Source organism: Haemaphysalis longicornis, unplaced genomic scaffold (assembly GCF_048455015.1).
Source record: "Haemaphysalis longicornis isolate Haplotype H1 unplaced genomic scaffold, Haemaphysalis longicornis Haplotype H1 scaffold_8, whole genome shotgun sequence".
NCBI lineage: Eukaryota > Metazoa > Arthropoda > Arachnida > Ixodida > Ixodidae > Haemaphysalis > Haemaphysalis longicornis.
The window spans coordinates 152,495,973-152,523,817 of NW_027526445.1; the positions used below are offsets into that span (position 1 = coordinate 152,495,973).

The following is a 27,845-nucleotide window of genomic DNA, read 5'->3' on the forward strand; positions in this document are numbered from 1 at the left end:
GCCATCTAACTGACAATGAGGCAGCACACTTTCGTCATCATGGAACATTGACCACTTGGCAGAAGAGCTGGAGCATTCCTGCAAACAAGTTCTGTATTTCTGTATTGCACGCATACGTACTAGTAATTGAGGAAAGCTGGATTGCTCGTGTAATGTCGTGGTAATTGTGTTGTCGGACAGGTACCATGGCACATAAAAGTTATTTAAACTTGCTTTTTATCGACAGACTAAGCTAAGATGACCAAGCGATGGTCAAAATTCCCTATGCGAGGTGAAGCATACAGTTGAGTCACTGTGCGCATGCTGCCGCCTCTGCTCGGATGTGATCGCAGTGCGATCCATGTGAAAGACTTCTTTATTTGAGGAAGCCCCCTAGCTGAGGCATGCGGGCAAGAAATTGCGCGATTTGTTTGTCAGAAGTCCCCATGTTATGGGAGCGATGATCGTGCTCGAGTGATTTGAGGGGGAGGCCTTGCTGCCCGACCATGATTTTGGCATTTCAAGAAAGCAGTGGTCATTCACTGAGCTGCAGCAGCTTGCATTTGTAAGTAAGGAATCGTGTATTTCCAACAGCCGAGCTATCGCTTTGAAGCCTTGTAAGTGTGCCGGTAATCAGGGCGCGAGGTACCTAATAACCAAGTTATCACAAGATGTGATAATTTTGAAGTAAAGAATCTTTCTTTTTAAGGTGTGCCTGCGCTCGTAAGTAAACCGCTATCAGACCTTCTAGATGCTGGGTCCCACTTTGGCGGCTCTGACGGTGTTGATGCGTTCAATGGCGTCAAATAAAATGGAAGACGAGGAGAGCAAGGACACAAGTGATTTCTTTGGAAACTTTAGCTATTGCGCGCATGAAATTTCAGTCTGGCAATGGCTTGTAGCTCCCTCGTGCAACCTTAGGCCGGAGTTTTGTGACCAGAAGAGCATCAATTGACGTTTGTTGTTTATGTAGGATGATTACATACCAAGCTTATGGTGCTTGCTTGATACAAAGAAAAATTTTAATCGCCTCCTCCCTGAAACCCAGGTACGGTGACGGATAAATAGTTGATGGCAGAAAACAGCGGTACGCTGGACCCTATAACAGGATACAGTTGTCATCCTGATTTTCTCGTCATCTTTTCGTTGCCAGGATGGTGACTACCTGAACCAGGTGCTCATCCCAGAGTTCCTGATCCGTGTCTTCATGGCCAACAAGGGAACCACGCACGAGGAGAGTGACCGGCTCATGGCGCAGATGCTCTCCTCCTCCATCTCGGTGGACTGAGGTGTGCTCGTACATCACGGCTGGTGATTCAGCCAAACAAAATTGCTCCATCCTTTTGGTCGTGTTCCCACTCCCCCTGTTACAAGTGCTGCACGACGGCCCGTTGTGCTGCCCACTATTGAGAACTGGTCACAGTGCTGAAGAGAACAACCGTCTTTGGGAAGTGTTTCGTCTGTGAATGTAGCATACTGTGACACCAGTGCTGGTGTACTCAGTGAGAACTTAAGAACGGCACCGGAAGTTGCCGCTGTGCCTTATCACCGTAGCCGGATGTTTCTCTGCGCGGCGCAAATAGGACGTTACTGGGAATATTTTGAACATTTTTTTTTTTTTTACTTAATATGCTTATAAACGACTCCAGTGACGACAAACAAACTGTGTGAGACAAGGCAGACGATATCACGCATTCATAGCAAACCCCTTTCAAAATGCGCGCGCACTAATGTCACGGGTCCGGCGCTTTGGCGGAGTGATACACTACATGAAGTGGTGCCGTTCTTGAGTTGTAACCGAGTATAGCACGTGTGACCTACAGTGTGTGGCTTTGATTGCCTATTGAAGTCTCGGGCTATGTTTGACTACCCAAGCAAAAGCTATATCGTGATCTATGGAGGTGAAAAAACGGCATGTCACGCAGCTCGGTTGGCTGAGACGTGAAATGACGTCATTCTTTAATGCTATTACGACAGCTGCGGCAACAGTCGAACCCGGCCTCAAGCTGGTTTTACTGTGCAGACGGCAGAAGTGCAGTTGCACGTTTTTAACGGAACTGTACACATCACTTCTGCAGCTACGTTTTCGTTTCAGTGTTTTGTTTCCTAAAAATTTTCGCGTCATGTATTTCTTTAATGTTACGTAACATGTATCATTCTTTGAGTGTTCTTCTGTTGTCTAAAGATGTTAGTGTCATGCGTTCAGTTAACGTTGTTCAAGTGTTGTTTGAGGTGTCATTTAACAAAGCTGTGATTGTTACTCTTTGTTGCTCACCTGTGATATAGCATGTGTTTCTCTGGTCTGAATGAAAGCGAAATATGGTGTGCAGCTTAAGATGCTAAAATATTGCACAGGAAATAAATTATTGGAAAGCCCAAAGTGTGTGAAGTTGATCATCAATGAGGCAGCAGAGAGACAAACAATGCATGAAAAGTGCCAATTTTCTTTCTAACCCTCCCCTCCTCTCGTTTTGTCTTGTTAATCTTTTATTTACATATTTTAATTGCTTCAATTCTTCCACTTAACAGCCTGAAAAAAAGAAAAGTGACATGCAGCAGTGTTAACCAAGCAGAGAAACGCAACTTGCTTCTTCCAAGCACGTAATGTAAATTGCTTTCGTTTCAGGATTTTTTACAGAAACTTGGCTCTTGCAGTGGTACCGGAGTACATAATACATTTAGGGGGCACATGGGTCTTTCATTAAAAATTTATTTTTTCTGTTATGATATAAACATTGGAGGACATACGTAGTTTCACATTCTGATTGTAGATATAAAATTTGTTTTTGTGTAACACGACTATATTCAGATTTTTATATTTGATTTTTTGACAGCCTTTGTAAAAAAAACTGCTGGAGTGATGCAGCTGAGCCAGGTACCAGTTAACTGTGCACAAATCGAGGAAGGTAATAAGACTGACAGCATCATTCTATCTGGTCTGTAGTGGTTCAGCCAAACAAGACTGCTCCATTCTTTTGGTGGTGCCCCCTCCCCCATTACAAGTGCTGCGCTATTGAGAACTGGTCACAGTGCTGAAGCGAACAACCCGGGAAAGGCCAAGCCAGTTTTTCTGGTTGCCATCTTCTAAACCCAAACTTCAAACGGTCGTAACTTCTGCTCAAGACCAGATAGAGTGATAATGTTAGTCTTATTGCACTCCAGCAGTTTTGTATGAAATCTGTCAAAACATCAAATGTAAAAATCCAAATAAGTTAGACTATAGTCGTTTTACACAAATACAAATTCTATATCTACAATCAGAATGTAAGACTACATATGTCCTCCAATTTTTATCATTGTAGCTATAAAAATAAACATTTTTGGTTTAAGACCAGTGTTCCACCTTGATGCACAAATAAAACACCAACCATAGGCTATGACCGCTGCACGCAAATACAGCATATTTTCGCCTTGTTTTACCTCATAACAGGATCTGTGTGCTGTTGAACACCAGCAAGATTCGTGCAGCAAGCTCACTTGTTCAGGGACAGACAACAAAAATGCATTACTTGCTGCGATAGACCACTAGTTGAAGGTTGCTTCTGTTTTTTCTATGCATATGAGCAGCGTTGCGACGCTACGTGCTGAGGCATGATTATTCAACTGTCATAAAAAATTTACAACACAGCATCTCGCTGCATTGTGACCATTAAAATAAACATGATGCGCCAAGGAGTTGTCAGGAAACTTCACAATGACAACCAGCTTCGCTTCATGACACTGGCTTTCGAAAAACACCTTTCGCGCATGCAAGGTGGATTCTCCTACAGTGCGATTGCGTCCGAAATAACTGCCAACTTGCAAAGAACCTGTCCTCTGCTTTGACCACAATAATCACAAAGCAATAACTTCCAATACATATTAATGGCAGATAGCTCTGAAAATGGTTAGTGACCTGTGACTATTTTCGGAATGTACCGCTGGGGGATTTTGATGTCTCTATTACAGGCAGCGCTCGTGGCCTGTGGAAGCTCAGTCCGTTCAGATAAGCCAGTGGGGATAAGAACTTGTCAAGCCAAACTATTGCAAGCGACAAAACGAGTGTTCCGTATAAATGGGAATACTTATTATGTCAAGCTAAAATGTGGCTCAGCCAAAAGCGAACGAGGCTGGCAGCCTGCTCACCGAGCCACTGAGGATCCTCTCGATCTCGTAGAAGGCCGCAGACTGTGGCTGTATCTCGCTCTTGTACCTCAGCAGTCGTTGCCGGTCCCGAAGGTACACCAGCGTCTGCAAGAACAAGACCACACCCAGTAACGTCTTGGTACTTTGCAAGGTTTACTGCCACCCGCCGCGGTGGCTCAGTGGCTAAGGCGTTGCGCTGCTGAGCACGAGGTTGCGGGTTCGATTCCCGGCCGCGGCGGCCGCTTTTCTGATGGAGGCGAAAAGCAAAAACGCCCGTGTGTACGAGATTTCGGCGCACGTTAAAGATCCCCAGGTGGTCAAAATTAATCCGGAGCCCTCCACTACGGCGCGCCTCATCGCCTGCGCTGCGTCGGCGCGTTAAACCCCACAATCAATCAAATCAAGGTTTACTGCCAGGTGAACGCAACATACAGAAAAAAAAAAAAAAAAAACCTAGTCTAATTGGCAATCTGGATTTGGGATGCAGCTGATGTCTGCAGCAGAATCAATGGTCGCTGCTGGATCAGTGTTGTGGTACACATTGGTGCACAGTCTCGGTTTAATTTCACAAGGTAACCATTTATGCAACCTTGCCAGATTTCGAATTTTCAAGCAGCCACTTTTACGACTACGACATCTCGTTGTGTGAAAGAAAACTTCAAAAAGAAAATAAACGAAATTCAAAAGCGCACACACTTTCGTCCAGGCAAGTGGTGCATGCTTGCACCAACTATTTTTCCACTCGATACACTTGCCGGCAACGTGCTGACTCTTGGAACCAAAAGCAGAGATAAGTGTTTACAAATTAAACTGTTGCGAAAGCTTTTTTTGATTCTCAGTAAAGCACATCTCTGGGCTAGCTGATTCGTTTTGAACCCGGGTTCGATTAAGTGCGCTGCTAAGGCTTACCAAATTTGGCCATGCGTCTTAGGAAGGAGAATTTTTACCACCATGGTCACACTGTGTGCTCTGGCCGACTCCTTTCACAGGGCAATCAACCCTGAATTCGTTTTCACCTGAATATGGAGGCATCATTATGCTCCCCATTGGTGGATGAAGTTTGAATGATCACGGGCTATTACTGAATTGCTAGGGTATGTTAGTCTTGTAGAACAGTACTACTTTCCAGTTAAATACGATTGCACAGGCATGCCCGAGTAATAAGACCTCTCAAAAGACAGTTCAGCGCTTGCATGGATGTGCAAAACAGCCTCCAGGCAACTTGGTACTTCAGGTGTCCAGCAACACGTTTTTAAGTTATGCTGCTTACACCACAAATTGATTCTTGGGCTCCTTAAGGGCAAATTCAGGCAGAAAGAGTTGTTTTTAGCAAAACTAGAGGGTGCAAATTAGAAAGAAAATAGGGTGCCTTGTAATTTCATGTGTCGTAGCAGTCGGTCGCAGACGACGTGTTTTAGAATTCTTTAAGGGGTACTGACACTGATTCTGGGTGTTATTATTACAGTTAGCTTCCTTTACACGGAATACTTTATGTTCAGATATAGCGAAAAATGGATAATAACGAACGTATTTCCGTTTCGTGGTGTGTTCATTATAAGCGGGCTAGACTGTATATAGATTTTTTCTTTTGCATCAAGGCTGATACAGAAGTGTGCAATGTTCTTTATGGAACATAGACACATACATTTCAATTTCTCTGAATACACAAACCCCTTCCTAGGATGTCACTTATTGACAACACCTCCACTTGCACCACGTACAAGGAGGACTGCAGAGCAACAGAGCCCAAAAATCTCGATGCATGCACGCACACACACCTACCACATCTTTTGCAACCAACACATTTGACGGGAGTTTCAAAAACATCATGCACAATGCCGTTACTCAACAAAAGGTATCCACACCACACGCGCTTGTTTAAAACAAACGTCGCTTACTCGCTCTTCTTAGCCGTCGTCAGTGTCTGGGTGCTGAAAACGGCAAGCAAGTTCACCGCAAAACGTTAGACACGCAGTCGTAGAAGAAAAAGATGCCTCGCTGCAATACGGCGCATCCTACCTAACAAGCAGCCAGTTGGCAGCTCTGGGAGACTCACCTCAATGGCAACGCTGTGGCATTTGTGCACCTTGGCCAGTGCGTAGCGCTTCTCCGCATCGTCGACCATCTGCAGGTACTTCTCAAAGACCTGATGGCATGACAACAGACGATCCAGAGTCCACTGTTAGCCAGGGCTCAGCTATTCTATTTCGCCAACATCAAACTTGTACGCACCCAATGGCGCATAGGGATGGGAGATACTGAAATGCTATATCCTCTGTAAGACACGAACATTGCTCAGTTCGAAATTCCAGTGGCAATGCAAGAGCTCGCATCACGCGAGAGCCCAACCATGTGCCGCAAATGGTTGCGAAAAGCAAAACGCCCATGTTCTGAGATTTCAGCTTACGTTAAAAATCCCCAGATGGCTAAAGTCAATCGGGAGTCCCCTACTACACTGCACCTCATAGCCGAAATGTAGGTTTGCCGCGTTAAACCCCCCGAAATTATATATAAAAAAAAAATGAAGGTATTTCTTCTCTTACAAGGTCCTTCCTCCTTTATGCAACATTGCTTCTTTTTATATCGCTTTGTAGGCTTTTGAAAGAAGCATGTGGTTACAGCGCAGCTGAATTGTATTCCACAAATAAGTGGTTCAATGCCTGCTATACTTTTTTTTTTAATTTTGCTTTCGTGTTTAGCTTTGTTGGACAACCCATGCAGTGGCCTTAGAGTACAACTCTTCATTTGAATGTGTACATCTTCGACAGAACTCTGTCTGGTTGGGTTAAACTTAAGATGCAAATACACCAACCAAGGGCGTTTATTCAAAGCGGTTCCAATGTTTCAGAGCCAACTCGGCTCCTTCATCAGGGCTCCTTAACTCTTCATTTGCATAAAAAATGTCTGGCCTTCGGTGACTGGCAACACATCATATGCTTTACGTTGACCCTGTGTTTGTTCACCCACACTTTATGCGGATGAGAATGTGCTTGCAATCCATTAAATGGTGCTGTCGCCTAATTGGATAAAAGGACAATGCAGGAAAAATATGATTTTAGGGGCGAAGCCCCTTAGGGGCTGGGGCTGTTGGCGTCTCCTGTCACCGTTGTCGTAATCGTTGTCTCATGTAGTCACGGTACTAAAACACCGGGACACTCGTTTACGCCTCGCGATGGAGAGCTTCGTGCTTCAAAGACATGAGACTTTAACAGCAAAGCTGTATATTTCTACCCCTCAACGGTTTCATCTCCGTGGGCAGAAACGCCGAGGTGCCAAGAATACACTTACACACTGCATGCTTTGGCCTTCCCCAGGTTTCACGTTAGTGGAGATGGCCCGGGATTTTTTTAATGCACCTTAATCTCAGAGAAAAAAAAGTACAGTTGAACCCCTTTATAAGATACACGTACCGGGGAGCAGTTTCTGTCTCTTATACGAGATGTCTCTTATAAGCAGGGTACCATGCTTTCACTTACTAATCAGACCCTAGTATATTGTGGGCACCGTATGACTAAAATAAGCTCAAAAGAACGGTACAGCATGTTGCAAAAGATTAATTCTAATTTATGTTTGGCCCCCAGAATTTATGAAACAGTTCTGAATCTTTGTTTGCTTCATGACTGTATTTACACTGTTTTTTACAGCCGATTCTGCAAGCTTTTATTTTTTCTTTCAATGTTTGTGGAAAATGAATCGTAGATGTTGAGTTCACAAGCCTGATGAATAGCCAGAGCGCACAGCTTCTTCCACTGTGTGCTCAGGCTATTCATTACGCTTGCAGGACTCAACATCTGCGATGCTTCTTGATTGGGAGCTACGCGAGTGCGAGAGCCCGCACGTACGGTCGCGCTCCAATGGATGGCAGTAAGCTTCAACCACTTCTGTAAGTTGCATTTTCATTGGCAGGGCTTCTCATCGTCATTTCATAGCTGACTGAACCACTCTGTGTTTGCTAAAGTTATAATAAATAGCGACTGCAGGCGTCTGTTGTCTGCCTGTGTTTCCACAATGGAAGCAACTGCAATTAGTGACTGGTGGCACTGCATCTGAAGTTAAAATGTCTGTTACAAGCGAGATTATGGATTAAAGTTCAAGGATGACTTGTCCCTTATAACCAACTGTCTACAACCGATGTCTGTTATAAAGGAGGTCAATTTAATGGGAAAGATAGGGCAGCCAACCATGTGGGTGAATAGTGTCTCTTATACCCATTTGTCTATTACATCCATGTCTCTTATAACGAGGTTCAACTGTATTCAGAACATGGACATTACTGACTTTGACACTGATGATGAAGTAATTGAACAGTGATAACTCTTTGGTGTGCCATTAAATGTAAACTGCAAACAACTAATGCCAGAATAACAAATCAAAGGTGTTCAAGGGTGCGTTAACAAAGCAATTACATTTGGCTTCACTTAAGACAACCTTTTGAAAATGCAGACCTTTACAACACCAGTACGTTTGATGGCTTTATTATTCTTTCTTCTTGCTCTGCCAAATGGCTTTCCGTAAGCTGTAGCACTCTTCAGGCTCAGTGCAGATACTTTGTAATAAAAATGCCGCAAGGGTTTTAGACAACGGCCCAGAGAAAACTTGATAAACAAATGCCTAGCTTTAATTACTTTACAAAAACTTGCACGTGACTTCTCACTAGAAAATGCCTGGTGGATGGGAGGGAAAAAGAGAAAAAAGGAAAAAAAAAAAAAAACAAAGGAAAAAAAGAAAGGTGCATACCTCAGGTGGTGCGTGCGCCTTGGCCAGAATTTCTACAGCCTTGTCAAAGCCAATGCAGCATCGCATTTTAGACTTGCCCAGCCAGGACTGGACGAGGGAAAAAACAAAAAGCGCCAGAAATACCTGAGAAAAACGGCCAAACGCACAACATAGCATCATTACGGTATCGCCAAAAGTGCCATCATCGCTGACGTCAGAAGAGATGTCAAGTCCAGTATGCTAGTTCAGTAATTACGACTGTAGACACTGGTCAGGGCAACCATCAATCAAATGGGAATTGCACAATTCAGAAAATCTTAAGTCTCACGGGACAGGGGTGAGGGAAAGAAAGGCAAAAGCTGAACTTGATCGGATCTTGTAGGTCAGTGAACTGGAATGCTCTGGGCAACGCTAAAAGATGGCCTCTACAAGAGCAAGCTCAGAATGCCGATTACTGTGCACTGCAGAAGTGCATCCCCCGCCTGGGTGTTGGAAATGCAAATGGTTCCATTTGGCCCAATGTGTTTTTGGGAGGTTTTTTCGCCTCCCAGTACTTTCCTTTGGCCAACTTTTCACGAGTTTTGATACATCAACAAAGATGTTCACTGGAGCCCTTCCTTCTTAATAAGAGGGAAGGAAACATTAAATGAGGGGAAGATGGTATACATCAAGGTATAGACATTATTACAATCACAAAACTCTACGAAAACATTAAAAATGTACGGTGCAGTGATTTCTAAACAGTGGTCGAGTTTGCCAGAAGCATCGAATGCCCAACCGGTCTCATAGTGCAGCCAGCCATCCCCTCACCTTGCCCTGAAACAGGTTGTCGATCTCTTTCCAGTGCTTGATCTGGGCCAGTGCGGAGAGCGCAGTCCACACAAACTGCTTTTCAGTCAACTGCATGCAACAAGACGAGGCACAAAGAATGCAAAACTGCTACCAGGGCAAAAAACTGCAACACCAAGCAAAAGGATAATGATGATGACTCCTAGCTCAGGACTCACGTTGAAGAGTACTCTCATCTGGTTGGGACTTGCAATGTGATTCTGGAAAAAAAAAAAAAAGAGTGGGAAGGGGGATTCTTTTATTAGAGTTGGCTCATTCAGTTTACCACGGTGGTCAAAAACGCAGAAAATTAACGTTGCTTTTCAGCGTGCATTAATTAAGCATTCACAGAGCCACTGTCACAGTTTGTGCAACATAGAGTTAACGCTGGTGTCCGTGCAGTAAGCCGCAGTGTTAGTGCTGCCTACTGCCATGAGAATGCAGTTTCAGACCAAATTTATTCTTCACATGCCGCCGGTAGATTACCAAAGCAACCGGGACACAACCTAAATTTTTGTCGGTTCCTTGTGGTATGCTTGCATATATTCTCAAGTGTTCTAAAATGTATTTCCACGTCTTTTGTATTTCCCAGAGGTACTGACACCAAGTTTTGGGGTTAATATTATTACACAGTTTGTTTCCTTTGCTCAACAGAATACCCTGGGTGAAATATGAAAGGCCTACGATGCGGGGAACATACTTTAATTTGATCTCATTTACCGCACCGACGAAACAGCATGCGGAGCGGTGCGCAGCAAATGGACATCAGCGAGACTTCACTCTGTGTTCGAGATAAGAAAGTGATGTAGCCAAGTGTGTCTGACGTTTTGCACAAACTTGTGACACCACTTTACGTGTGCAGCCGGTTAGCGGTGACTCGTAGGCGAAAAAAACCTCCAGAAAACACATTGGGCCAAATGGAACCATTTGCATTTCCAAATGGCTCCCATTGAACCAATTGTGGTTTCGGCAGGTCCCAATGAACCTCCAATTGTTTTTTTTTTTTGTTTTTTTTTTTCGATTAGCTAGGCACTGGCGCTTTCACAAAATGATGCACGTAGCCAGAGCTACAGGCATAAACCCCCCCAGAAAGGTACCCTTGCCAAAAACAAAGTTCTACACACGGGAAACGAGCCATTTGGCCTAGAATCGCAACACAAGTCGCCATCAGGACCTTTTTTGAGAGCGGTGATCAAATATCCCCCGCAATGGTAGGCCTAAACGCCTTCTGGCAGCTCAGCCGCTAAGCTCTGGTGGCAAGGAGGTCGAAGCAATGCCTCCACTGGCTTCCGCAGAGTTTGGACGTCTACACAAAATGGTGAGGTCATGGCGTGGTTCTGCCTCCAGGCTGGAGGCGATAGAAATTGAAACAGACGGATTTTCAGGCTATTCTATCTAATTAATTTCCATGCGCTCATATATGCATTTAAATTGTTGTTTTGGGATTGGTAGACCACTGAGCATTATTTATACCATCTAGGGACCTCTGACATATGCTGAAATCTCATGCATGCGGTTGTTTTTGTGTTTGTGGTTTCCATTAAAAAAAAAAAAAAGCCACCATGGAAGGGAGTCAACCATTCCCATTTCTCCACTCAACAGCGCAATGCTTTTAACAGCTGCACCATCAGTCAATCAAAGAAGACCCGTGGCTTGGCTTGGCTACATTTCACTGATGTTAACAGGTATGGCCGAGATCCATTCAGGGCACACTAAAGTAATGGGGCACCATACAAAAAAGTGTGTCGACATGTATCGCATTGCCAAACAATTTTCTGTTGCCACCAAGCTCACCCAACCGTCTATTGAATTCCTGCTTCTGTACGTCCGGCTTTTCCTCGCAGCTGGTGTGTAGTGCAATAAACCCAACTTCGAAAATGCGCTACGCATAGATGTTAGTGCACACACATGCCATTTAGCAAGCCCACTTTTTCGCATTGTCAGCGATGTATCGCAAAAAAAAAGGGGGGGGGGGGTAGGTAGGGGTGCACTCATGAACCCCCATTTGAAGAGCAGTGCTGTAGAGGCTACAATTACCAAAGGCATAAACCTCGAGTCGTGCATCAAGAGCTCTCGGAGACAGGCACCCACTCACGTGCGACACGTTGTAGTGGTACAGACAGCAGTAGTAGACAGTGGTGACCAGAGAGGTGCCCACAACAGGGGCCTTGCGTGGAAACTCCTGCATCAGGATGTTCTGCCCTTCCTTTTCCACCCTGCTATCTTCCTCCTGCAAGGTCAAAGGTCACGTATTACGGCTCCAGGGTCATAAAACCGTATTGCCCAACCCCCTTGCACTGTACCCTCCACGTATCTCACACCACAACGCACGAGTGCCCGACTTTTGAACGCGAGAGTCTACTTGTGATGGCAAGCTCTACTGCACGTGAAACAGATTGCGAATATAACCCTACTCCTGACACTGAGTACAAGGGTCTATCTACCGCAAAACGCCTGACACAGTGAACTTCCTGTAATGCCTGTCACAGAAAGCGGTTCCAATGTAAAAAGCAGGTTCATTTGTTCAACGCCAGCAGGAGAATGTCCGTGGCTTCATTTAGTGGTAACAGTGTTTTGTCTGCCGATACTGTCAAGGCCAATTGCAAGGCTAGCACCAGCATCACAAAGAAAAAAAAAAGGGGGTGGGGTGTGGCAGAGACTACCCTCCCCTAATGAACATTGATTGATTGATTGTTTAGGTTTCACGCGCCGACGCTGCACAGGCGATGTTGTGCGCCATAGTGGAGGGCTCCTGATTAATTTTGACCACGTCGGGATCTTTAACGTCCCCTAATGAACACAGCTACTGTTATAAGACAATATTTGAGAGGACGCGAGAAAACAGCACAGAACTCATTGAGAAAGCAAATGAGGTAGCACTTTCGGTACTTAAAAACTGCCGCCATGTCTATATTTCCTCAAGCGGAGCTCAAATGTGAAGGCATCTGCAAGGCAAGAAGAAAAGGACCACGAGAATTGCGAGCCATTAGCCCAGTGGGACTAATGCGTGAAGAGCATCCCAGGGCTGGTTCAAATGAAGAGTAATTGCGGATACCTCTATGGCCAGCTGCATTTCAAGCAGCCTCAGCTCTTCCTTGACCAGCTCAGCCTGCATTTCGAGGGACGGGTCCGACTGGAAGTGGGATCTGCACGACAGGTGTGGACGTTATGTCAGCAGCCCTTCTCAACTCAGTACTACAAACTGTGTAATAGACAGAACACTGCGCTCACTTGAAACAGGACTGCAGGTTTCGAAGCCTCGTCGCAGCCTCTGGACTTTCAACGGCGAGTCTGTACTTGACCATCTAATAGCGAAGCAGCGTGCCATCAGTAAGGCCCACTCTCACTGCAGTCGCGTAAAGTCGGACATAGTTTGGCTGATACCAGGTACTTACAGCAGCATCCTCAGTCCTTCCAAGCATTCTGGATAGACAGAAGAGAAAAGGAAACTTGCAAACACACTCCCCAAGCTGATCTATTGATTACAGCGAAATTACAAAATGAAGTTTCAAGGTCACCATAGTAGAAAATGAATGAAGCTTTCAGCATCAAGAGGGAGGGGATCTGGTAATGTCCTAGCATTTTCTTGCATGTTTGCTGGTGCATTTTAAAGCACGTACACAATCTCAATAATATAGCTCGCACTCAGTTTCTCCTGTCCTGCTGTTTTCATGTCATTATTTCTTTGGCTTGCTTTAAATTGCATACGGACCATGTAGAAACGTAGCACAGTGTTGGGAATGACTATCCCACCGCTGCTCCCACTGTTGGGAATGACGATCCCACCGCTGCCACCACTGTTGCGACTGGCCACCCGAGCGCAGTCACCGGTGTAGCGATGTTGCCCTGCTCCGTCCGCTATCGACGCGGCGCAGAGCAGAGCGACGGAGTCCTCGAGCCGACGAAGAGTTGAAGTAACATTTATATACAGTATGTACAGGGTAAGCAAACGTTACATAACTCGCACAAAGGCGACAGCACCCCTTTCACTCGGTGCTTCCGAAGAGACTGGTGCCGGAGAGAAGCCGCCGAGGAAAGCCGACGATGAGAGCCTCCGGGCTTCTTTTATAGCCCGGGAGTTCGTTGTGGCCCCAAGAAGTTCGAAATGCTCCAATCAGGGCTCTCGCTGCCTGAAGTTTGAATTCCGACGAATGGTAGCGAAGCGGTGAGTCAGCTGCGCCGCCAATGGGGAAAGGGAGAGCGATGCCGCCGCCGTCTCCGTGACCTCGCCTCCGGGCGTAGCGACATGCCCTTGTTTGGGTCGTTCTCCGCTGAGAGATTCGGCCGCGCCGCAGCGTTTCGAGATGCAGGAGTCGGCCGCGCCGCAGCGTTTCGAGATGCAGGATTCGGCCGCGCCGCAGCGACAAAGGGAGAGGCGTGACTCAGCCTCGCTGTCGGCGCGTCGCCTCGTGCAACGCCTTTGGGCCAGGCGCTCTGGCACAACAGCACCCCCGCCGCCAGACAATGCGCCGTGAAGACGAGCTGCCTCCACGTGGCTCGGATGCCGGGCGCGCTCGTTCGCCAGGCTCATCCAGGTACACCTCCAGTGCCCCAGGAAAAGGGCGGCTCCACCAAGTTCCTCTTCTTGAACAGGTACCGCCTGCCAGGTCCGGATCGCAGGTACCTCGCCGTGCTGCCCAGGTGTCTCGACCAGCTTCGTCCGGCTCTTCCGGTCTGTCCTCAGCACCGGTTGCTCATCGTTCTGGAGCTTGCAAAGAACCGACCGACAACAGGCAACACCCAGCGCAAGCAAGCACCCTCTGTCCTCCGTCAGAACACCAGACTCTAAAGCGTGACAAACTCTCCTAGCTAAGTATCTATCCCAAATTTGGACCCTCTACACCAAGAGGCCCATGCGGGACGTAAAACTCTTAAAAGAAGAACTCACACTAAGTGTCAAACGTAACACACGAACTTAAATGATAACTAAGGTTGATTACTTGAAATCACGCGGTGCGGAAATAATCAACTGAGGCAGCAAATGAGGGCAATAATTTTGCTCCCATCTACCTGCTAAGATAAAAGCTGCTCACGAAGAGACGAAACGAAAGACACGGGGAGGACGAACGCAGCCTTACTTAGAACGCACGGCTTAGTGCGTCTGCGTTACCGGCTACAGAGCACGCACACTTCTGCACTGCCCACACGATGCAGCCACATTCCTTTCCGGAAGTGCTGTAAGCCTCTTCCTGGCAAGTTAGCTTGCGGCTTAAGTACAAAACTGGTCGTTCCCGGCCATTCGCATCCTCTTGGCATAGTAAGCTTCCATGCCACGATCGCTCGATCGCACTGAATAACGAACCTTTCGAAAAGTCGGGGACCGTTAGAACTGGCTCCTCGCTTAGGCTCGTTACTGCGCTTAAAACGCGTCCTCCTACTTTGTGTCCTTTCCACCTTAACTGGCTGACTCGTTGTAAGAGCATCACTAACGGACTAGCCAGTGTGGAGTAATCTTTAACTTAAGTCTAGCCCTATCCAGTCAAACTCTAGTCCTTACCTCTGACTTAGTCGTTGGTCAGCGATAGCTTACGACTGCGGCCACTTAACGACTGACGGTCTTCGTCGGCCGCGCTACCACCGCCACATGCGCTAGATACGTCACTTCGGCGTATCCTATGTGACACTTTTGACTGTTTGACTGATAGGCCTGCTATGAGCCTGCTCCGCACGACTCGTGATCTACATGCTCCTTACCATGTGCTAGAAAAGCTGGCGCCATCGTCGAGGTAATGGAGCACGCACTACGACAGGCCACAAAACACCCGATCCTTTAGTTTCGACTCAAAAGGCCACACGGCGCGCGTTTGAGGCCGAAGCTGAACATGACGGGACGGACTGTCCGAACGGGGAAACGAAGAACGCAGCGTTACAACCAGCTCTTCCCCACAGGCTAGTTTCGTCATTCGAAACGCGTTCTCTTTCCCCGGTCATGTACAAGCCTCGCAAAGCTGACGCCCGTTATCGCGCGCGGAGCTGACCTCAAGGCCAACATAGCGGCCGGCACGCATGCCTCGCAACCGCGTTTCCGCTCATAGCAGAAGGCTCTCAACTTTCGCTTTCGCCCTGTGCGTCTTCGCTCCACCGGCTTGAAATGCGGGTGAAAGTGCCCCACCTTGCTTTCAAGCAAGTCATCGCGAACTGGGGACAACGGAGAGTTCGCCTCGCAACGCTCAGCCACCTGGGTTTCCCTGCCGATGGGGATGACGCAACCCGCTTCGGCCGTCGGCGGCTCCACTAAGCTACTGCCAGAGCTTTCGTTCCGCTCGCCGCTCAGGCTTCGTTGCTCGCGCGTCTCTCGTGTCCCGCTCACAGGCTTTGCCACCACATCGCCAGAGCTAGAGCTCGTACCCGAAGGAACGCTTTCTGTTTCCGGGGGCTCTAGCGGCCTCGTCTGGCTAGCTTCGCTGTCCAAGGTTTGCCGAGAAACCTCGCTATCTCGCGCACTGTGCGCGATCCTGTTGGAAGCCGTCTCTGAGGCCTCCTCTGATTCTGAGTGTTCTGCCGAGATCGTTGAACCCGAGACCGACACATGAACGCGATCAGCGGACTCGTACGGCCCTCTATCGGACGTCTCAGCAAGTGCGTTATCTACTTTAGGTACGTCATTGTTCTCCGAGACGGCGGTACGGTCTCTGTCAGCGTCATTCGCTACGAGCTCAGCGGATTTCTCTGTCGGCCCTGTCGGCAGCGCTTCGACCTTGAGCTCGTCTTCGCGTAACCGCTCATCAGAAACCGGTGAGAACGTATCGTTCGTCTCGCCCGGCTGCGTTTCTCCACTGAAGGATTTCGCGCAACCCTGTTCTGTTGCTGGCGGTTCAACTAGCCTACCGCGACAGTTTTCGGTCGGCTCGTAGTTCGGGCTAAGCTTCTCGGCGTCCTTTCGCCTCTCGCTCGCTGGGGAAGAGTCAACATTCTCCGAGAGCTTCCCCGCTTGCGAACTCGTAAGTGCCATGCACTGGCCACTGCTCGCGGACTGTGCGCGCGTTTCGAAATCTTTATTTCGAAGCGGCTTCTCCGCCTCCGCGCCGGTCTCGCTTTCCTGGCTCGCTTCTCTGTCCAGGAATACGAGTGCGGTCGCTTCGCCTTTGCCCTGGCACGCTCCGTCTTCGGGCCCTGACCTCTCAACAATGAACGGCGGCCGTTGGTCCTGACTCCTCGGACCGCTCGCCTGAACTGTTGGACAAGTCACGCTAGGCGCCGGCGAACCCTGCCGGAACTCCGACTCTAGCCTCATCAACTCGAGCTGCCTTTCGGCTTCCCGTTCCTGCCTTTCGGCCTCCTCGCGCTCACGGCGCTCTTTCTTTTCGGCTTCCTCGCGCTCCCGGCGCTCTTTCTTTTCGGCCTCCTCGCGCTCACGGCGCTCTTTGATATCATCCCTGGCCTCATTGGCTTCCTCAGCCGTTACGTTCTCCTTCCGCATGATCTCAAGGATCGCATGCTTCCGTCTCGCACGGCCTAAGTCAAGGCCCAGCTCCTCGCAAATTTCGATGAGTTCCCTCACTTTAAGGTCCTCCATCGTTTGCACTGGCCTCTTGCTGCTTACCCGCGTTAGAATTCCCTTGCCGTTCCTATACTACCAAGCTACTAGTAAGGCACGCGCAAGTAATTCTCTACGCTCTTTTGTTTACCTCTCGGCACTAGCTTTGGTTTCAAAACACTTTCTCTAGGCTTGAAACACTCAAAGCTATACACAGTGCTTCACCCAGCCCTTCTCTAAACTACCATAACCTGTGCTAGAGAAGTCTGGTGAACTGAGAGAAAACGTCAAGCGCTTACCACACCAGGTAGTAGCCGTTGCCGGTCGATCCCGCAGCTGCCATCCACTGTTGGGAAATGAGCATCCCACCGCTGCTCCCACTGTTGGGAATGACGATCCCACCGCTGCCACCACTGTTGCGACTGGCCACCCGAGCGCAGTCACCGGTGTAGCGATGTTGCCCTGCTCCGTCCGCTATCGACGCGGCGCAGAGCAGAGCGACGGAGTCCTCGAGCCGACGAAGAGTTGAAGTAACATTTATATACAGTATGTACAGGGTAAGCAAACGTTACATAACTCGCACAAAGGCGACAGCACCCCTTTCACTCGGTGCTTCCGAAGAGACTGGTGCCGGAGAGAAGCCGCCGAGGAAAGCCGACGATGAGAGCCTCCGGGCTTCTTTTATAGCCCGGGAGTTCGTTGTGGCCCCAAGAAGTTCGAAATGCTCCAATCAGGGCTCTCGCTGCCTGAAGTTTGAATTCCGACGAATGGTAGCGAAGCGGTGAGTCAGCTGCGCCGCCAATGGGGAAAGGGAGAGCGATGCCGCCGCCGTCTCCGTGACCTCGCCTCCGGGCGTAGCAACATGCCCTTGTTTGGGTCGTTCTCCGCTGAGAGATTCGGCCGCGCCGCAGCGTTTCGAGATGCAGGAGTCGGCCGCGCCGCAGCGTTTCGAGATGCAGGATTCGGCCGCGCCGCAGCGACAAAGGGAGAGGCGTGACTCAGCCTCGCTGTCGGCGCGTCGCCTCGTGCAACGCCTTTGGGCCAGGCGCTCTGGCACAACAACAGCCGTCTCCTACCAGATATTGTGCTTGGGACCGTCCCTCTGATATTGTTCGCACAATGTATATATCGTAACATTTGCTCCTAATATTGGTAAATTGCGTTACATTTCTTGCCTCCAAGTGGTACATTACCATGTTTTGGCACCCGCTTCAGAAACTCCCAAACTAGCACTTTTCTTGCTCCGAGAACTGCTCCAAGATATGAAATACTACCACTTTCACCTTTGCGATGGTTGGTCGTTGCATTCCATACACTTAACCACTTTCTTTCGGAAAGAAACTAGCCATCGATTGACATTAGTCCAAATAAAAATTAAAACTTTCCTCTAAGCACCTTTACTTTGCTTCCGTATGGTATTTAGTGTATTTCACAGTCAGCTTCTGAAATTATTAACAGATGTATAGCGCAAAAAGACGAAGGACAAAGAATGCTCGAGGACGAAGCACTCTTTGCGCCATACATCTGTTAATAATGATCGACCAACTAGCCCAACAACGTAAAGTACGTTGTTGGGCTAGTTCTGAAATTACCTCAAAGATTCTGGTTGTTAGCCTCTGCAAAAAAATTTCTCTCTTAACCTACCGTATTTTCGCGATTCTAAGCACCCTCCCCTATTTTTCGGAAAAAAAAAAAATTGGAAAAAAAACTTAGCACGCCAATCTTAAAGGGACACTGAAGTGAATTTGTCAAGCTCCCGTTTTTGCTTGCACTGTGTAGACTGGCTCAAATTAGCACACTTTTCATCGTTTTTACGATTGACAAATCGGTAATTATTTTACAAAGCGCGAAAGAAGAAAAACTACCATGCGCGGTTTGCGGCGGCCGCACCAACTAAAGCTGTGACGTTAGGAGGAGCGGGCATCGTGATTGGACGATGCCCAAGGTGAGCAACCAAACAAGTTTCGGTTTCGGTTTCGGTTCTGTAAAACACAACCGGTGGCGTTGTTGGATGGGCATTCTCAATGACTCAGTAATCATCGTACCGCGCTTCTGCCATGTTGTCAGCTGTAAAAATGCATAAAGATAAGCCTCCTAGGACGGCTTGAAATCGTAGCATTCACTAGCCGAAACCTACGCAGTGCATGAACGCCCTCCGCGTACCCGTAGACGCCCAAATATCATGCGCTTTTCCCCCATAATTGGAGCTTGCCTCCCTCATGCCTGTATCGTAAAAAGCGTGTTCGCACCAGGCCAAGGGTCTGTTCATTCTGGCCTGTGCCCACTGCCTGCAAGCAGTCGGTGCTTTTGGCAACAGCACGCCAACGAGAACTCGCTAGCGCGCCATGCATGTGCCAGCCTGCGCGCGTTTTGTGAACTAGTTCGTGTAGCCATGAACGTTGCGGCCCAAAAAAAGGTGAACTCAATATAGAAAACATTGGCGGAAAAAAAAAAAAAAAAAAAAAAAAGCACGTACCCGCGGGGATTCGAACTCGTGACTTGCAAAACATTTGCGGTGACATACCCAGCGCCCCAGACTACTGAGCCACGAAGCGGGACGCGGGGGCCTTGCTAATATGGGGTATATATTGTACAACCGGTTTACACTTTTATTTAGTTTTGGCATTTCAAGCAGCTTAGGTGACTATTTGTTGTACTGCGATCGTGCAGTAAGCGTCGCCCGAGTTTCCACGGTAGCTCACGTCTAGCAATTGCATTTCGTAGACGGAAAAGCGTTCGCAGATGCGTAGTCGTGCTGCTGACCGCTGTGCTTGTTCGCCCAGCGCAAAAAAGTGCTTCCCGCGCCCTAGTTTTACGCTGTACGGTAAAAATATCAGTTGATTTTATTTCCTTAGTACCTATATTGACTTCGCTGACTCTTCTCCCGCCTTCAAGAGGCCTTATATTTTCCTACTGGCGTACCAGTTAGCGAAGCGTCGCATGTGCGCTTGCGCAGCACTTGTGTGAAGCGAACTTGACTTGGAGCTAGATACAGTGTACAAACAAACCAAGTAAAGAAAGGCACATTCTTCCATTCACAAACGTGTCCTGGCTTCGTTTCAACTAAGCGAATGAATTGCGACCAAGCAATTTTTTTTTAACCTCCTTGATTGCGACGACCTGCCGGCGGCTGACTCTGCCGGCCGGGGAGCCGTGCAGTAGCGCAGCCGTGGCGCAGCCAATTGCCAGCTCATCCCCTCCTGACGTCACACGAAAACGCCACAGAAAATGGGCGAGCGTAAAGAGAGGAGGACAGCATTTTCGAATTAGTTTTTCTACTAAATAAAATCGCGTAAACGCGCCTAGAGTGGTCGAAACATGGCCTGGGGACTCCAGACTACAATTTGCGCTAGTAATCCCGCAATGTTTACATATCACTTCAGTGTCCCTTTAAGCACCCCTTTTTCTAAGCAAGCATCGCAAGGTGGATTTGAGATGCATAGAAGTGGGTCCCCCAAGTTGACGTTGCAGGCAAGTCATTTACGAAGTTTCAAATTACAAACCACTTCAACAAAACAGAAGACGACCTGTTGGGGCCCCTGAGAGCGGTAGCGGCACAACAGACTCGAATGGTAGTGAGGATGGCTGAGGACGTGACGTAAGCAGTCTGTTCACTATCTGTACATATTTTTCTTTTGAATTTTCCCCAAATGAAACTTTATTCCTTGCGCCCGTCTCATCGAGATACGGCTGCAAAAAAAGTGGCGGGGTGAGTGGTTATTTAGGTTTTCTGAATACAAGCACCCCCCTCACTTTGGGCATCGTGATCACGGAAAAGAGGGGGTGCTTATAATCGAGTAAATGCAGTAATTTAGGGAAAGAATGACAGACACTCTAGCACACGTGCTCACCCTAGAACGTCCATGAGCTGGCTGTTGTCCTGCACCGCCCGCAGGTGGCTTAGGTAGTGGGACACGGCCCTCGGCCTCTGCATCAGCTCCTGGTTGAACAGGGACGGCTTCAGGGTTTGCTTCAGGAAGAGAAGAACCTGCACACAGCACGCAGCGGCACAATTTAACTTCTCAGACATCATTACCTTTACTGAGAAAAAAGGAAGCGTAACCTCCCACTAGTTACCACAGCGTCATTTCAGCTACCTTTTGACGTTCGTTTGAGGCGATGATACGGAAAAAATATTGAAAAGCTTTCAAATTTCGGGTCATGGCAATGTAATATGAGCACAAGTGATGAATTAAGGGCCACCAATAAAAAGTGTGTTAACTGCACGTTCGCATTCAAGTGACAGGTCAAACACAACTAGATGCCCCACTGCATCCTCCCAGTCATGTTTTGTGGCGGTGGCTTAGGTCTGTGGTGTCACAGAAAAATCGCCAAAAAGTGGATGGGGAACTGCCACTGTTGAATGTTTTCTTCAGTATCGCGATTATTTGCTTGAAGTTTGCAGTAAAATTGGTACCAGTGTTATCGAGACAAAGCATTCTCTTTAACGACCCAATGTTTTAGCCGGTCTTTGTGGCCCCTTGAAATCGCACAAATCACACTAGTGGGACGCAATCCGGCTGACCCTTATGCAATGGGGTTGAACGGCAGCTATAGCACAAGACAGATACAAACTGTCAGGAGGTCCCCCTGACAGTTTACTTCGGGGCCTCCTTCTGGACTAACATCAATAACGCATTTTGTAAACCAAACAGTTATTGAATAAACCTTGGAACCTTAAAAATGGTTTCCTTTCATACGAGAAGTTAGCACCACCACTGTGGTTCAACATGCATCAATTTTGGCGCGAAATGCCAACTCACCGCAATAATGGCGTTCCCATCTTGGACGCGGACGGCCTCGTTTAGGAGGGCAATCTTGTCCTCCCTGGAGCGATGCTGGCCCAGAAAGTAAGGCTGGAGACCCGAACAAAGTAAGCCAATGAGCACACATCACAACCGAGATACAAAGTCAATGCAAAGACGACTTTGTGCTGAGGTATACATGGGTACCTCGCCCTAGAGAAGGCAAGCGTGGCAGGAGGCGGCAGAAAATTAGACGGGCGGATGAGATCAAGAAGTTTGTGGGGATAAATTGGTCGCAGTTAGCACAGGACCGGGGTAATTGGAGATCCATGGGAGAGGCCTTTGCCCTGCAGGGGGTGTAGACAGGCTGGTGACGATGATGATGATGATGATACATGGGTGTGATACTCAAGTTGAAAAGTTGTGGACAAGCATGGAGGAAAATATTGGCCACATATCTCCTCGCTTTGCTGCAAATTTCGCCGAAAGACAATTGCCTTCTGCTGTTCCTGCCATGTCTCACGCTGCTCCCGTGATAAGCGCCATCGAGGTTTGCTGGATTAAATTTAATTTTCCCACATTTTGTGGGCTGCCATCTGTTGTCACTTTTAGTTACTGTTTGGCTTGGTGCTAGAGACACAACCATGAGGCTTGGGTGCAAAAGCCTTTTGTATTTTGTGGTTCCAACATTGTTTCAAGGCTTTTCTTGTGTCTGCTGCTGCAAAAATTACACCCGCATCTATTTTTAATTAAAAAAACACTGACTAGTATGCACCAGTTATGTATTTTTGTTCTGCCTCAAATATGACTAATGTTTTCTTTTTGCTGAACAATGCTAACAAGTATGAAGTATGCCAACAGATTTAGAAGTTTGGAATGGTTGTTTATATATACTTACTATTTTTTTATTAATTGTTTCTACTTTTAGTTCCATGGCTGAATTGAGAAACATACAGATAGACCAAAACTTGTGCATTTATATGGCCCATAAAAGACTATCGCTTTAAAAAAAAGCATACGAGAAGCCTCTACCTTGCTTGTCCACTACAATATGTTTGGTTCACCAAGTCATGTAACCATTGAGGGCCAGAATACGGCTTTATTAAGGGGGCAGTTGGGTCTTTGGGGCCAAAGAACGGTCAAAAAAAGTGTTTTCTGAAAAATAGCATTTTCGGCCTTCACGGTCATTTTTCTATCAGTCTGTAAATTTCTTCATCAAAAGGAACCATATTTTGTTGTTATTATATTATAATAGCATTTTAAAGTGCACTCTACAGCTCAGTTAGCGCAGAATTCGATGGTGAAACAGCACTTTTCTTGCAATGCAAAGCTAGCATTTCGTCCTCAGATATCTCGGCACCTGGAGCAGGTACAACTGTAATTTTTTTCTAAATGTGTGGAGAATACAATGTTGGAAACAAATTTTTCAAATGGAGGCTTTGGGAAATTATTATTGTGTTCAATTGGCACCACCCGCGAGCCATTTCTGGCAGAACGCGGGAGAAGCGAAGTTCACTGAGTTGTAAAACGACCAAAAATAGCTAAATCAAAAAAGTTCTTCCTACGTTGTATTCTTTAGTCATTTGTCTGCCTAGCCATGTCGTAATTGCCATTCTGTATGGAGTGGTTATTTTGTAACTGTGACCCAAAATAATGGCAATTAATCATTAATTAACTCAAAATATAATCAACTTACAAAAAATCTGATGGCATATTTGAAATCAGCACAAAAAGCACAAAAAAGGTTCATTAAAATTGGTAGCTAAATAAAAAAAAAAAAGCTTTAAGACCAGTCTGCCCCCTTAACAGCACATAGCACTGGAAGTCCAATTCACTGCAGCCCACCCCCACTTTGCAATTATAGCCTGTTATCCCATTGGCACAGACAACGAGAAGTGAGAAAAGGCAGAAAAGGTGTAGAGGCAGTGCAAAATAAAGGACGAAATGTGGCCGACTTAAGACGAAGCCATCGATCCCAAAGCATGAAGCCGTGGCTCTCCTATGCTTTTCTTTCCGCTGTGCATACAACTGTAAAACAAATGTGGAGAGTAGTTGGGTGGTGCAGCGGTTGGCTTTCAAGGCTGTTTTATGTGTCCCCGAAACTTTTGAGGCTAGAAGTAAACTATGCATGCAAGTACAATTAAGCAAATTGTGCAAGTCTGCTCTACACTCTACCCCCATTTCACGGGCCACCACCCACTATGTCACACCCTTCCATGTCGCAAACACCTTCATCAATCGCATATACTTTGATCAGTAACTCATCAGCTCTGTGCCCGCTCTGCGGAGATGACAACACCATCTGCCACACTATGTGGGCGTGCCCCCCAAACCCATCTATCGAATAATGGGAGGCAGCGTTTGGCGGCTCTGACCCCCCCGGGTCCAAAAAGCCCCGGTGGAATGTGCTGCTGAAATACTGCTGGCCAGCGCCCAGTGGTCGCCACCCACCCCTAAATTGCATACTGCAAATACTCCTCCTTTCCCTCCAATAAATGTGTATTAAAGAGGCCCCCGATCAAATTACCATATGAATCGTTTTGCCGAAGCATACATGTTTGTTATGTGTTGTTTTGTGAGTAAGGTGACACTAGCATTTCAGGTTAGCGAAGTGCAGTTTACTTCTCCCTATAGCACTTCACTTGAGCAAACTATTTTTGGCACAGCCAATGTGACTGCAAGGCTTTGTGGTCTTAGCTGCTGCAAAGTCGCATCCATTCACGGACAGCGAGCCCTACAGATAGGGTTTAAGTTTCGCGCTTGTAAATGTTTCCCCTCCCTTCGCATACCGGCTACTATCACATCAGTGGCCAACATTCACATGAGAGCTATTCGACAGACGAGAGATGCTCGACAGTTGGAATTTCTCAGTATGCACAGACAATTTGAAGTTGTGTGTAAATACTGCAACTTGGCCATTTGTGCCTATGCTGGTTGAGACATGGCCAGGTTTTCTGAGCACGCTGCATGACCTTCTCCCCCGATGACATCAAAGTGCTTGCCCACTACCTCAGGCAGCTATATTTGATCTGCTAGCCTTCCTTACTGTGTATCCTTGTGACATGTTGACTTAACGCATGCTGTGGGCACAGCCTCATATGAACATTATCAAAGCTTTCCGGGAACAAATGATCCTCAACCTACTCCTGATACTTTCAACTCTTCAATGCTGTGCAAATCCCCAAAGCTATGTCTGATACTTTTAACTGTGCACTGCTGTGCCAACTTAATTTATTAACAGAGGCTCCTTTTTTTCTTTTTAATAGCCTCGAATGTCAATGCATGTGGAATCTAAGCAGTGATTTGATAGTGGGGTTTAACACGCCGACGCTACACCGGCGATGAGGCGCGCCGTAATGGAGGGCTCCGGATTAATTTTGACTACGCGGGGATCTTTAATGTGCACCGAAATCACAAACATACAGGCGTTTTCGCTTTTTGCCTCCATCAGAAAAGCGGCCGCCGCAGCCAGTAATCGAACCCGCGTCCTCGTGCTCAGCAACGCAATGCCTTAGCCACTCAGCCACCATGGTAGGTGAGAACCTAAGCTGTGCCCAAGGCTGATGCTAGCCAACCTGGGTATCATCACCCTTTGCTTCTCGTTTTAATTGTGACGCAGCACCAAAGCGTTCATTTGAACCTAAGGTAAACGGCACATTGAGCAGGTGCAGAAACACGGATGAACTCACCTGGCCTATGACAATGTTCCTCACAGTCTCCTCTGGAGTGTTTGTGCTCTTGATACCCTTTGTGGGGATCTGCACAGAATGTCGGGAAACTAATACGCCATAAACAGCATACAAAAACATGCTTGTACAAGTTGGCTCTTAAGACTGCCGTGGCCAAGAACTTACATCATGTCCGATTCTCAGGCCTTCGGCATACTTTTGGACGTTTCCCAACTCTGCGCGCCTTAGGCTTGAGCCAGTGGCTGATTGAGGTACACCTGAGAACCCATGCCCCCAAGAGAGAGAAAGCGGCTGAGCCAAAATGGCCAATCTGCATGCAACGGACATGATGTAGAAGAGAGTTTTTTCGCACCTAAGACCTCTGAAGTGACCTGCTTCAAGTCATCGAGAGCGAATTCCTTAGAGCCGCGCCCAGAAGACTGCGACCTCTGGCTCGATTGCGTATTCCTCTTGCTGTCGTCCTCCTAAACAAATTGTACGCCAGGATTAATATGCATCTGGAAGGACGATGAAACGGAGGCATTAGCTGGACGACTCACCGTATCTTCTGAGAAGTTGAACGGAACGCATCCCGGTGCGTACCAGTAGTCGTCATCCGATCTCTGATCTTTCCTGCATTCAAACAAAAGGAAGAACTCATAGGAGTGTCGAGACGCAAGATTAGCAGGCACCAGGTTACAGTGACCTACTTGTTCTTTGATTGCACAGTTTGTTCCAAGCAGTCCTCTATCGTTGCTGGCTTGTAAAAATCAGACCGAAAGTCCGCATCCTGCTTGACCTGCGCCGACAGACGGGCCGCCTCCCGCTGCAACGTGACAAAATTGTTGGCGTGAACTGCGCGAACTGAGGCGCCTGTCTGAGACGGCCTCCACCCATTAACGCTTATGAGCTCGAAATTTGCGGCTGTGATCACTATCGAGCGCAGATACGATTCTTCCACGTCTAACCATCCTGCATAAATTGTGAACCGTTTGGCTAACGCCTCGTCGACGTAGCCATCGCTAGAGTTACGTCCGATCATCTGTAGATATTAATAGCAATTAACAGCTAACATGGTATAGCTACTATAGGTGGTTCGTGCAATAACCATAATAGAACTTCATTCAAGCAGGAATTGTAGGCAATCGAGCGGTGGAATTTGAATTCGACGGCTTCGGAAATCAGAGGTAATGCGCAACAACGTTGGTATCGCAATGTGTTCAACTTTATGGGGTTACGTCACCAGAGGCGATGTATCATCCGGCCAGAAGACGGGCGTATTTCCGAAGCGGCCAGTGGTCATGCTACCCTGTCGGGGGAAAGCAGAGATGAAGCTGGTAGGGCCAAATTGGTTCGATCCATGCTCAACGGAAAGATCGCTTACGCCGACGTTGTGCACGTACGCCGTTCGACTCAACGATCACGTAATTGTGTTCCCGTCAAAACACATTCACTGGAGAGATTGCTTTAAGCACATAAAAGAAGTGTGCTACCGCGTCACGTCTTCGACGTCTGTTTACAGCTGGCACGAGGAAAAAACAACGAAACAGCAGGATGGCATCAAAGCAGTCGTCGAAGCAGAAAGGAAGTCTAAACCGACCAGGGTTGCCACTGATAGCATCCTCGATTAACCGCACCGGTGCACACCGGGGCACACCGGTGCGCCTTTTCATCCTCGATAAACCGCACCGGTGTGCACCGTCCGTCCTCGATAAACCGGGGTGCACCGTCGCGGGGCAATTTTTGGTTGCACCGCCGCGCACCGAGAGAGTCGACGGTGCGCCGGCGTGCAGTCCCGAGATGCATCGCGGACGATGCCGGCGAAGGACGAGAGCTTCGCCGCTGCGACATTCCACAATAGAACACAATAAAAACAACGTACTCTACTCTCGCTACCAGACCGACCAGACCACTGCTCGGTGGTGATCTCTGCGCCCTCAAGCGTATTTTTTTTCTTTCTTTTTTCTTTTGTCTTTCCCGGCATGGCGGCTTGTCGCGTATGTGCGGTCGTCGCTTTTCAGCAGCGGCGGGTTAACCAACGGATCGCCAGCGATGCGACATGGTGAGTGTGGTGAGTACATACGACCAGTTTGTTACGATTCAATGCTTTGAATACCTCTACGCTTCCTTCTTTGCTGTCCCGCCCCGAGACTGTTGTCGCGAGGTTTCACACTCGATCCGCGAGGACAAATTAAACGGACGAACATTGTAAATTTACCGCAGCATCTAGTGACTGTTAGAATCCGTTGACATTAGCTGTTAATAGTGCCAGTCTTTAGTGTTTCGCAGACAAGCTGGTTGCTCAAC

General features: G+C 47.6%; 2 protein-coding genes across 4 annotated transcripts in view; one reads left to right on the top strand and one right to left on the bottom strand.

Moving 5' to 3' along the window:
* Positions 1-2,359, top strand: part of LOC144149604 (uncharacterized) — a 39,157-nt gene extending 36,798 nt beyond the window's left edge. Inside the window, exon 13 of the mRNA XM_077681245.1 lies at positions 1,133-2,359. Within this exon, the coding sequence (XP_077537371.1) occupies positions 1,133-1,267 (135 nt within the window). The 3' untranslated portion in view covers positions 1,268-2,359. The remainder of the gene's footprint in view (positions 1-1,132) is intronic.
* Positions 2,360-2,403: 44 nt separating this feature from the next.
* LOC144149605 (spermatogenesis-defective protein 39 homolog) lies at positions 2,404-27,226 on the bottom strand. Of its 3 annotated transcripts, XM_077681248.1 has the most exons (19): positions 26,923-27,139; positions 26,782-26,847; positions 26,249-26,364; positions 26,099-26,171; positions 25,912-26,023; positions 25,725-25,816; positions 25,560-25,628; positions 21,889-21,981; positions 20,977-21,113; positions 13,044-13,071; positions 12,880-12,953; positions 12,704-12,794; positions 11,744-11,878; positions 9,828-9,869; positions 9,631-9,720; positions 8,842-8,928; positions 6,161-6,250; positions 4,105-4,209; positions 2,404-2,509 (listed from the first exon to the last, which is right to left on the bottom strand). In XM_077681248.1, exons 2-19 carry the CDS (start codon positions 26,839-26,841, stop codon positions 2,489-2,491), a joined length of 1,515 nt encoding a protein of 504 aa, XP_077537374.1. In that variant the 5' UTR covers positions 26,842-26,847; positions 26,923-27,139; the 3' UTR covers positions 2,404-2,488. The 3 variants fall into 3 exon arrangements, with proteins under 3 accessions (XP_077537374.1, XP_077537372.1, XP_077537373.1); XM_077681246.1 differs by lacking the exon at positions 26,782-26,847 and having other exon boundaries at positions 27,032-27,226; XM_077681247.1 differs by having other exon boundaries at positions 26,782-27,139.
* Positions 27,227-27,845: the final 619 nt, after the last annotated feature.

What these genes read in the sequence shown, in the direction of transcription:
- LOC144149605 (XM_077681246.1), bottom strand. Translation starts at nt 27,211, where the DNA reads ATGAAAAGGCGCACCGGTGTGCCCCGGTGTGCACCGGTGCGGTTAATC. An exon ending in GGTCACTTCAGAGGTCTTAG is followed by an intron (nt 25,817 to 25,911) that starts GTGCGAAAAAAC and finishes ATGGGTTCTCAG; the next exon opens with GTGTACCTCAATCAGCCACT. An exon ending in AGGCGCACGCACCACCTGAG is followed by an intron (nt 6,251 to 8,841) that starts GTATGCACCTTT and finishes TCATGCCATCAG; the next exon opens with GTCTTTGAGAAGTACCTGCA.